Source organism: Punica granatum, chromosome 3, assembly GCF_007655135.1.
Source record: "Punica granatum isolate Tunisia-2019 chromosome 3, ASM765513v2, whole genome shotgun sequence".
In the NCBI taxonomy this organism is placed as follows: Eukaryota; Viridiplantae; Streptophyta; class Magnoliopsida; order Myrtales; family Lythraceae; genus Punica; species Punica granatum.
This window is the reverse complement of record NC_045129.1, coordinates 217,444-228,724: the sequence shown is the minus strand read 5'-3', so window position 1 is coordinate 228,724 and position 11,281 is coordinate 217,444. Positions and strand designations below refer to the sequence as shown.

General features: G+C 36.8%; 1 protein-coding gene and 1 long non-coding RNA gene across 2 annotated transcripts; one reads left to right on the top strand and one right to left on the bottom strand.

The window, feature by feature from the left end:
• Nucleotides 1-625: 625 nt before the first annotated feature.
• LOC116201998 lies at nt 626-2,644 on the bottom strand. Its single transcript, XR_004155969.1, has 2 exons — nt 1,477-2,644; nt 626-1,358 (listed from the first exon to the last, which is right to left on the bottom strand). It is a non-coding gene; the product is annotated as an uncharacterized LOC116201998 (long non-coding RNA).
• A 2,660-nt stretch (nt 2,645-5,304) lies between these two features.
• On the top strand, nt 5,305-6,415 carry LOC116198813. The gene has a single exon (XM_031529057.1). The coding sequence runs from the start codon at nt 5,404-5,406 to the stop codon at nt 6,007-6,009; it is 606 nt and encodes a 201-aa protein (XP_031384917.1). The 5' UTR covers nt 5,305-5,403; the 3' UTR covers nt 6,010-6,415.
• The last annotated feature ends 4,866 nt before the right edge of the window (nt 6,416-11,281 follow it).

Genomic DNA, 11,281 nt, shown 5'->3' with positions numbered 1-11,281 from the left:
AAATTGAAAATCCTAAGAATGAAATCCTATGGAGGAGGGTCTCGCTGGTGACCACCGCCTCGGAATTGGGAGCGCTCGCAACCCCAATTAGGGGTAGTGGCTACAGGCGTGACTCTCACTTTTCCTTCTTTTCCAACCTAGGGTTTCGAACTTAGGATTTTTATGCTTTTTTTTTCATTTTTGTTTTATTTAATTTTCAATGTATCTTTATTTAAAACAACTTTTGGAGCTCATTCTGTCAATCATGGTAAGTCACGTGGCATCATGAAATAAACGTTGGCAAATATCTTTAACATCAACGGGGAAAAGTGATGACGTGCTAATATTTATACCACATCAATATTTTGTGTCTTTCCATGTGAAGGAAAATAATCCATGCTAATGTTAGTAAAATATGCTACGCTTATTCATCGATAAGAATGTGTAAAATTTGATTTTTCTTTTTAAATTAACCCTTAATTATATGGTCCCATAAGACAAGTCTAGATTATTATTAGTAAAGATTACTATATCTACAATTCATAGTTTGTAAATATTGTATAGCCGTCGCAGCACTAATTAGGGTAGGGAGTAAGGTCCCCAAAATCATGACAAAGTTGACAATTTGGTCCCTAAAATATACACCTTATGGTAAATTGGTCCCTAAAATATATTATGTGTATTAATTAGTTTGGACGTTTCAAATATTAGAATCAATTGGTCCTTCCATTCGAATAAATGGCAGGTCCCTGATGGAAAGTGCCTCTCATGGCCGTTAATCTCACTGTGAGTCTGTGAACCTCATTGTCCAGCCTTCCTCCCTTTCCCTTTCCCTTTCCCTGTTTTGAACAGAAAACCCTACAACTTTGAGAACATAAGAATGCAAAAACAGAAAAAAAAAAAAAAAAAAAACATGAAGAGAACCCCCAGCAATTTCACCCCAAAAAAGCCAAATACCCAAGAATCCCCCGTCAAAATAGAACATCCTTAGCTTGATCCCATCTACAGAATAACCCGAGAACGCCCATATAGAACTTTGATTCCATCTGCAGAATACCATAGTTGCTTGCCTTACAGAAAACCCGAGAACCCCCACAAAATAACCCGAGAACTCCTACAGCCCATTTGGAAGCGATATTGATCACAAGAAGCACTTTGCCTCTGTATGTGCTGAGCTACAAGCAGAGAGAACAGAGACAAAGCAGAGATAACGATGCCCCTGCTATCTTGCAAATCTTCCCCACTCCCTTCGTCAGAAGAAGAAGAAGAATCAGCACAACAACAACCCGAGAACCATAGCTTCAACCATCTGCAAACCAAAACAGAGAACCCCCAGCACTTCCAAAAACCCGACAACCCCAAGGTGCAGCTTCAACCATCTGCACTTCCAAAACCCGAGAACAAACACACAGACACATCCAAAAGATTCAACAATTAATTTTCAAGGCTGCATGCTCGGCCTCCAAATGCATTGAGGCCACAAGGAAAAGCCAATACCTCCTAAACTTCTCTCGCTGGCCATCCATGTACTCGGATTTGTAACCACGGTCAAACATTATGTACTAGGGAACACATATATCCCACCTGTACGTTAGCAAGCAGATTTACTTTGCATTCAAGATTATAATGTCAAGCCTGTCAAAGTACAAAATGACGTTTTACAAGCTCTTGATAGCAGAGATGCTGAAATCCACTTCCTAGTCAAAGCAAATTGAACCAGAAAGCCAACTGTGCATTTAGACTTGGATATGACTTATCCTAATATCCAATGCTTGTCAAGCTATTCCAATTGCCATGCACAAAATGCAAAGATGGAAGAGAAACACACAAGATGAGCTCAACTTCATCAGCAGTGACGTCCAACATCCTGATCTCAATCGCGCACGTATGCTATTTGACCAGAGTTAGGCCATAAAAGTAATTATCCCCGAAAATTCACTTCTGATCGCACAAGGAACCCAAAATAATAATGATGATGATGATTTCCTGGTGCCTTAAGGTAAAGTGTACTAAGTTGAACATCCTCACGGCAAGGGCTGGCCAAATAGATAACTAAATTAACTTGTTTTATGCATTCAATAAACCCAGCCCGGTGTTCCCGAATAACCACCCACAAGAAATCAATACACCTGACTCCATCTTTCCCCCATGAGGGAGTGCTATTGTCTGAAGGGAGTCCCCATTATCCAAAAGCGAGCATCTGAGAAAACCTCTAACCATTCCTTCATAATCAAATTCAGTTGTCAGTTGAACACTGATTGCGACATAATCGGCTATGGAGACCACCGACGAGCAAATTAGCTCAGCCACCTCCAAATCGAGCTATTCTCGAACAAAAATCATCCTAGTCCAGGACACAAATAACGAATTCATGCATCGAAATGCGAAGTCAAATGAACTTCCAAGCATGACGATCAAATTGGAACTAGCTTGACAAGAGCTCCGAGCTCGGAGCTGAAAACCGAACCATCCAACCGAACAAATACACATGATGATGATAACGGAGGGATCAAGCTGGAACAACTCGCAGTGAATTGATTCCCTTCTAGCTTTCAGCTCATCCATGGAGAAAGAGAGAGAGAGACAGAGACAGAGAGGGAGAAGGAGGTGGAAAACGGACAAAGAAGTGTGATTAACGGCCATGAGAGGCACTTTTTGTGAGGGACCTGCCATTTATTCGAACGGAAGGACCAGTTCTAACATTTGAAACGTTTGGACTAAGTAGTACACAAAATATATTTCAGGGAACAATTTGTCGTAAGATGTATATTTTAAGGATCAAATTGTCAATTTTGTCCCAAAATCACATGTTATTAGCCAACAAAAACTCGATCACGTTCACGTGTGCACTTTTAATCTTGATCTTGGTTTCGTACGATACAATGCCAACCATTAAATGCAAACAAGCAAAAAGCAAACCATTGTATATCATGAGCCACGTTACTTTGGTCCTCTCTCATTAGTCTATTTTACATACATATATAATCGTAATAGAAATCCCGTGCCCTATCAAATTGACATGCCATACAACATCATATATATATATATATAGTTGTATGTAATTGTTGTAAATTTCATTTTTCCATTTGTAACTTGTCGCATTAGATCTTGTGATATTTTTTTTATATAGTTGGAATATTCAGTTTTCATTTTTTTTTTGGGCCAAAGTTTTCATATTTATTTGAAAGTGCAATTTTGCAATAATAAACCGCAAGCCATGGCCAACGTACAAATATCGATATAGGCCCAGTTGTTTCAATTTCTGATTACCTAATTCGAGTTTTCGATTGGGAAAAACCTACCAACCTATAAGAACTTCAAACTGGCCATATATATACAATAAAATCATTTGTAGAGATTAGAGAGTATTATATTGGAATGAAATAGCTAGCTAGCTTCATTTCAAGTAGTACTCTAATATATTAATGCCGAGGCAGAGAGAGCAGACAGGCATAAAATATAGAATTAATTTGCATTCAATTATGCCGATTACAAACTGACAAAAGCTACCTATTCCTAGGCTAGCCCAGCTTGGCCCTCCATCTCCTCCAGCGCCTCCTCGCACGGATACATCTATATATAATATATAATTGCAAAAACGAAAATGGAGGTTGAACGAGGATATGTCACGTTGTCATATCAAGATGCTGTCACGTGTCAATTTGCTAGCTCCCTATTTACCCAAAGTAAAAATACATGCAAGTTATAACGTGTGATAATCTTATAAGCCAATAAATATTTATTATTTTAGTTTTTAATATGTAAATAAAAGTAGAAAAAATCTATTGTTAATAAAAATAATTTATTATTGACAAAAATAATTTTTTTTATGTGTTTTATCGCATAATTCTACGTTATACTACCATTGGACACTAAACATTGTTCGCGCTCTCTCTCTCTCGTTGCCCAAAGAGAGACCAGAGGTCTCCTCATGTCCCCCCCTCTCTCTCTCTCGTTCTCATCTGCCACCATCTCGGAAGGCTTCTTCTTCGATCATCAAACTGTCTCTTTTCGTCGACTAGACTGTTTTTCCAGTCCATGCAAACGGTAATTTCCTTATATTCTCATTCGTCCTGGAGACGCATAAAGTGCTTATTTGTTCAACTCTGTCTTGTGAATTGTGTTTTCTCTTTGAATTGTCCCCTTGCGTTGGGCTAATTTTCTCTTTCGGTTTAGGTGTAAATTTCTTCATCTTCCTGCGTACGTAAATTATTTCTTCCTTTTCATGTTTATAAGTAAATTTCTTCCTCTTCCGATGATGTCTGTGGGGTCAGTATTTGGGAGAACAAGTTCAGGATTTTAAGGAGAGGCAAGAGAAAAGAGGGGGAGGGGGGGGAGGCGCGGGCGATGAGACCGGAAACGGGAGTAGATGAGACGATAGAGAAGAGAGACACAGAGAGTCGGACAGAGTGTGAGGAGCGTTGTTTCCATTTAATATAGCAAATTTGTCACTCTTCCTGTGTTATAGAGGTGAACTGGATATTGCGTATGTACCAGTCCTGGCAAAAGTATGGTTTATTTTATTGTTACAGCAACTCACAGTAATCTTCATCTTACAGGGTTTAACAAGTTTTTCGGACCTTATTACATGCTGCTGATCACAAAGAAGAGGGACATTGGTGCTATATAGGGCAACACAGTATAATATCTCTAAGAGTGAGATGAATCTGCTTCGAAACACTACTTTTCCATCACCTATCGCTAATTCAAATGATGAAAACAGGTTTGTTATTCTATATAGTCTGACCTATATTCAGCTTCTACTTCCTAAATACTTTTACAACTGCAGTGCAATTTAAAAAAAGGGGAAAAACTGATTTTACATTATTTTGTAACATATAAGCTCAGCATCTTTTATCCAAAAAAGTTTTCATCATCTACAATTCCCTTTCATTTTAAGCAAAATTGTATCCATTACGACCGTGTGCAACGCGCATGTCCAAAAATTAGTTAAAATTAAGAATCATATCAAGAATCGGCTTGAACCCTGGGATTAGGCCAAATCGACCGCCTAACACGGAATTAGTATCAGCCGGTAGCTAGTCTGGGTTGACGGTCTCACAAGAAAAAGAAAAGACCAAGATGGAAGAAAAGATGCATGTATCTACGTATTAAGTTAAAGGAGACTAGAGAATTTCCAAGGGAAACTTTCATTTAGTTATGTATCATTCAATGGTATTATTATTTTATGATTATAAATTAATGTAATTTTTGGTAATATAATATTAATGAGAATAAATAAAATTTAAAACTTTTTTTGAAACTTTAGACCCGTACATCACACGGGTGAATTAATCTAATATATTAGATTCGTCGGTGCTTTTTAGCTGAGAAGTCCCGGCCTCATTCAGGGGGGGAAAAAAAAGACCTCTCCTTCCCTACTTACTTCTGATATATATACACACACCTTCCCACCCCTTATATATGGTTATGCATGATCGGATGAGCCTTTCAAAAGAATACATTTTAGGTCATCAACTGGGCGGCATGCGGGTGCTTTCATTCGCCTCCTCACCATCCATCTCTTCACCGAGCTCCTCCCCAGATGACTCTCCAAGGACCCCGATCCACTCTTCTGGAATTCCGTTTTCCTGGGAACACCTTCCCGGAATCCCCAAAAAGCAAATACCGACAGCAACAGCGATGAATAAGGAGGATTCCTCTTCTTCGCGGCAGGTGGTGCCACTGAGTCTCTTCCTCCCACTGCCTCCATCTGCTGCCTCATCAAAATCCCCAACCGTCAACCTTAGGAAGAAGAGTAGTCTAATAATAGGAAGGTCCCAGCTGAGGGATCCTTTCGCTGTTGCTCTTGTCGAGTGCTCCAAAGATGATGATATCATCAGCGATGCCTCCTGTAGAGGAGGAGGGGCTGGTTTCTGGATTGGAGCTAGGCTGTCAAGGAGCATCAGTGATCGATTTGGATTCGCGAGTGCCTTCACTACTTCTTGCAAACGAAGCTGTGTAGTTGCCCAATCAATAATTCACCTCCCGAGCACGGGAGGAGACCCAGGTCGATCCCACTTCCGCTGATCATGTTTCAGTACTACGTACAGCAATTAATCATTTTTGGTTCGGATCGCCATCGGTGAAAAGCGCCAATTAGGACAACTGGATCAGTCGGAAGCCTTTCTTAATTAATGGAAGGTCTGTTTCTGAATTTACTTTCTTGTTCTAAGTACATCTAGCTAGCTAGCTAGCTCCAGGTTGCCATCGGTCCTCTTATCGTTATAATGTTCCTTCACTTAATTTCTTCTTAATAAGTCAATGTTAGTGTGATGCAGTTGCAGATCAGGTCAGCTTGTATGTATTCAAGTCGGTCCCTATTACATATAATTTAGGAAGATCCCTTCTAGTTCTGCTTAGGATGATGCTGTGCTATAGCTGAGTTGGTAGTGAAATCCAATCACTGTTTTAATTAATCTTGTTATCATATATATATTTATGTGCGTGTGTGTTGAGGGGGTTGGATCGCTGTCCGTCCGGTCCAAGAATAAGAGAGAACATATATATATGTATACAGGTACTTATATATGATATAAGGACATCCATATGCTCTTTGGCCGTATTTCACGTGCAGCGTGCTAGAGCTGGAATCATCAGTTATGTGGATCTCATTTTCCCATGTGAGTTGGGAGTCGTTGTTTGTCCTTTCCTGGACCAAGAGAAAGCAACTAGCGCCCCCGCACACAAACATATATATATATATATATATAAATGCATATGGGAGCCCAGCCCTATTTTGTTTGAGAGAAATAAATATTGAATCGTTTGTATCAAATCATATTAGTTATATGCAAAATATTTTGAGTTTTTAACCTAAAAAAACACGTACTATTCACAAATTTTCAAATTTAACACGTATTTTGAAAATTTTTTAAAAATACAATACGTTTCAAATCATTCCATATTCTAGCATGTCGTTATCTTCCGTCCACCATCCGCGGTGAAATGCTGACATGGCCGTTAAATTTAACTTATTGGCCGTTAATTGTCATGTGTAATCATCCGATTGACAGCTTATTTTCTTTTTCTCTTCAACTCTTTCCTCTTCTTTCTCATTCCCTGTTCTTCTTCTTCTGCCACTTTCATCATCACCATCTCTCCATCACCGGCACCATCAGAACTTCATCTCTTCCTCGGCCTTCACCCTCAGTCCTCCTCCTTCCTTCGCAATCACCACTAGCTTTATCTCCTCCTTCTGCTCCCTATTCTCTACTTCTCTTGTCCCTCAGTTCCCCCATCCCTCGAGCTCCATAAGCCGCTAATGTTGCCTTCTACTCCCTACCATACTGCGGTTGTGCTTCTCCTCGAGCTCCTCGGCTCCCTATTGCTCGTCGACATTGCGCTGCCCTCCCTCGAGCCTCGGAGATGCCGTGGTTGCTAGGCCATTGTCCAGCCCCCTCCCAAGCTCAGTCTACTGCTGTCGCTGCTCCTCTGCACCTCCCTTCAGACTCCATGGTTATCACCATCTTGATCATCTACCCTCTCTCGAGTCCCATCACTCATTCGACCTCCATCACCTACCTTTCTCCTCCATCTCCTACCCCCGAAGCCATCACCATCATCATCGACATCACCATCTCCTATCTTATGCTGCTTCTTCTTTCTCTTCTCTCCATAGCATTCTGCATCTTCTCCATAACATTCAACATCTTCTCCATAGCCTTCTACATCTCCTATGTAGTCTTCTACACTACTTCTCATTTATGGTCTCCTATATTTCTTTCATAGCCATATACATCACCATCATCTTCATTCTATCTCCTCTCCCAAAGCCATCACCTTTATCATCGACATCACCACCATCATGGGGTTGCTGCTGCTAGTGCTCCAGGCCCCTCCCTTACTTGTTGTTGCTGCTGGGGGTGGTTCAGGCCTCTCTGCTTGCTGTTGAGCTACTGTGCTGCTGCTATCCAGGCCCGACTATTGCAGTTACTACTCGTGGGGATGAGAAAGAACAGAGGATGAGGAAGAGCAAGGGAATAGTTGAAGAGAAAAAGAAAATAGGCCACCAATTGGATGGTTGCACTTGGCAATTAACGGCCAACTAGTCAAATTTAACAACCACGTGGGCAATCATTGCAGAGAATGGACAGATGGTGACTACGTACTAAATAAGGGAAGGATTTGAAACGTTGTGTATATTTTAGAAAAATTTTAAATTACGTGCTAGGTTAGGAAATCTGTGAATAGTACGTGCTTTTGTAGATTAAATAATGAACCTCATCATTGCACCAAAAAAAAAAAGAACCTCATCATCACAGTTTAGTTTTTTTCAATACTTTTGTTACAAGAAAAAGGCTCAAAGACCTTCATCCTCTATTCGAATTTATATTTATATATATATACACATACATATACTATTATATAAAGCCAAAACATTCCCATTTTGTGTTACCTTTTGTCGCCAAAATGCCCTTTGATACATTCTCTCTAATTAATTCAACTAGTATATATTGAACAATTTTTAGTAATTTCATAAGATAATTTCCACATCTACTCATCTACTTTCTCCACCACCTCCTACTCTCTCCCCTATTTTTCTCACTTGTCCCCTTCTTATTTTCCTTTTTTTGTCCTAATTATTTCCCTCTTTTTTTCCTTGCCCGTGTGTAGCGCAGATACGTTTGTCTAATATACATAAAACAAAAGGGTTAAGGACCTAGGAGAAATAAGAAAGCTGGAGTTTTAATGATCATTAGAATGTTTCTTACGACCAATCAGAATCCTCTTTTAATGATCATTAGAAAGTTTCTTATGTCCAATTGGAATCCCCTTTCTTATTTTCTCATCAACTAGAACTTCTTAATCACAACCTGAGATTAATGCCACTTGCACAAAGATTAGTGGTATGAGGATGATTCTTGCTATAGATATCAACCGGTAGCGGAACTCGTGCGTTACACGGAATACAATATGATCTTTCATTAAATGGGAGAATCCAAATATTTTGCAAAAGTTTATGTGTGAAAAATGAGAAAGTTGAAGAACTCACATGTGTGCGAAGAATTGAAAAATGCACACCTATTGATAGCAATATTTTTCTAGAGCCGGACACAATTTATATACATATATATATATATTGTGATATGATTTGCTTTTTGAAAAGCAAATATATAACACATCATATTCATAAAAAATAATATGATTATTTTATGAAAAGAAAATAGGATCTTATGTGATTTATTTTATTTGGATCTTCTCATTAATTTTTTCTTATTTTTAAAAATTCAAAAAATAAGAAAATAATTACACACTCCTTAAATTTATATCTATATATTTTGAAAGATTTAAAAGATTCGTTTAATAAAACACTTCAAAAAATCACAAAAAATAATTATTGGACCCACAAGTCTTGATTTATATGTTTCAAAAAAATTTCAAAATAAAAATAAATTTTGTTCTCTCAAAAAAGCTAAAAAAATCTAGAAATAACGATCAACCAACAAATTTATCTATATATATATGTTTTAAAAACTTTAATAATTAAAATTTAAAATGTTTTAAAAAGATTAAATTTAAAATTAAATAAAAAAACTAAAAATCGAGAAAATAGCAACCGATATCACAAATCTATATTCATATGTTTTAAAAAATTAAAATTTGCATTTTTTTAAGGAAAGCTAAAAAAATCAGAAAAAAATGTATAATTCTGCAAATCTATATTTTTATATTTTAAAAGTTTTGTTTTTAAAAAATTTCAAAAATCAAGAAATTCAATCTAGCACAAATTTATATTCATATGTTTTAAAAATTAAAACTTAAAATATTTTATAGTAAGCTCAAAAAAGAAAAAAATAATATATGGTCCCACAAATCTATATCTTTATATTTTAAAATTTTGTTTTAAAAAATTGAGAAAATTTCATTCAGTAACGAAGTATTGAAGTCATCTCACACTGCCCGACATGTTCTTTTTTTTCATATATATATATTAGTTGGACCATATAAGAGGATCCGTGTCACATGCTATAGTTCAAGTTATTATGACTTGTTATCCGAACCCCACTTTTTTTTTACTTTTATATTTTTATTTAATTTTATTTGATTTTGGTCCCACAAGTTGCATTCTGTGCATAACTCCACGACAAAAAGCTACCACTTCTACTTTTCCATTCATTTTGACGGATTATAGAGGGTGTGTTATGACGTGAAATTTTTTAAATTTTTCATGATGTATGATGAAATTGAATTGATTTGTGTTGAAGCATGAAAAAGGTCGACAAATTGTGTTGCAAATTAAATAAAAAAATTATTTAATAAATTTAGCGTAGATTCTTGATTAATGTTAATACTAGTGCGTAGTACCCGCTCAATGCTGCAGGTCGAAAAATTTTTATTGGATTGTTTAGTTTATCATAATAGTTTGTATAATAACCAATGTAGAGTTAAGTGAAACCAATAATAAAACTACTCATACATAAAAAAAGAACTTTCAATTGATAGTAAATAATCCATTTTTTTTAAATTGTACTAAAAAATATTTCGTAAGGTATAAAGTAATATTTTTTCCACTAATTTAATTTGAATTTTCAGTGATTTTAATCAAAAACCTTGACTGTAATATAATAGGGCTTAATTAGCCTCCTAATTTTAAGTCGGCGAACTTTACTTACAGTAATCGTTCTATATTCATGAAAACCATGTCGCCATCACAGCCAAGTCGCGGGAATTAGTCTCAGTCAAAAGATTGGTGTAAAGTTGCGTCACCGACATAAAGGACATTTTTAAAATCACAAATAAAAAGACATTTCATATATTGGTGATATATTGAAATAAGCTTTTCACCTACGTATTGGTTTAGATCACTTGGTGCTTGTGATTGAGGAGAGAACTTTACTCCTTAGTTGACTGACCCACTCGAATCTAGATTAATTGGATTAGGTTTTTTACCTAGGTGCATTGGTTTTAGATTATTTTGTACTTGTGATTGGAGAGAGTTGATCTCTTAGTGGACCCTGCTCGAACTTAGATTAATCGAATCTATTGGATTTTCGGGTATCAAGCAGTACTTCCCTGAAAATTTGTACAATTACAATAAATAAATGAAAAAAAGGGGGTGGGTCCCCGTGAGTAGGAAAACCCATACTACTCGCCTGCTCAGGCAGATGATTTAGATTTTTTTCAATAAATTATATCAATTATTAGTTTTCGTACGATATAACTATGAACATTTCTCCAAGTTAATCTTAGTTTAAATTTTTAATGTATCTATTTAGAAAATCATGGTCACAATAAATAGGACTTAACTTGCTAATTTTAAATGGATGAAATTTACTTGAAGTTAGGGCTCGAAATTTGT

What these genes read in the sequence shown, in the direction of transcription:
- LOC116198813 (XM_031529057.1), top strand. Translation starts at nt 5,404, where the DNA reads ATGGTTATGCATGATCGGATGAGCCTTTCAAAAGAATACATTTTAGGT.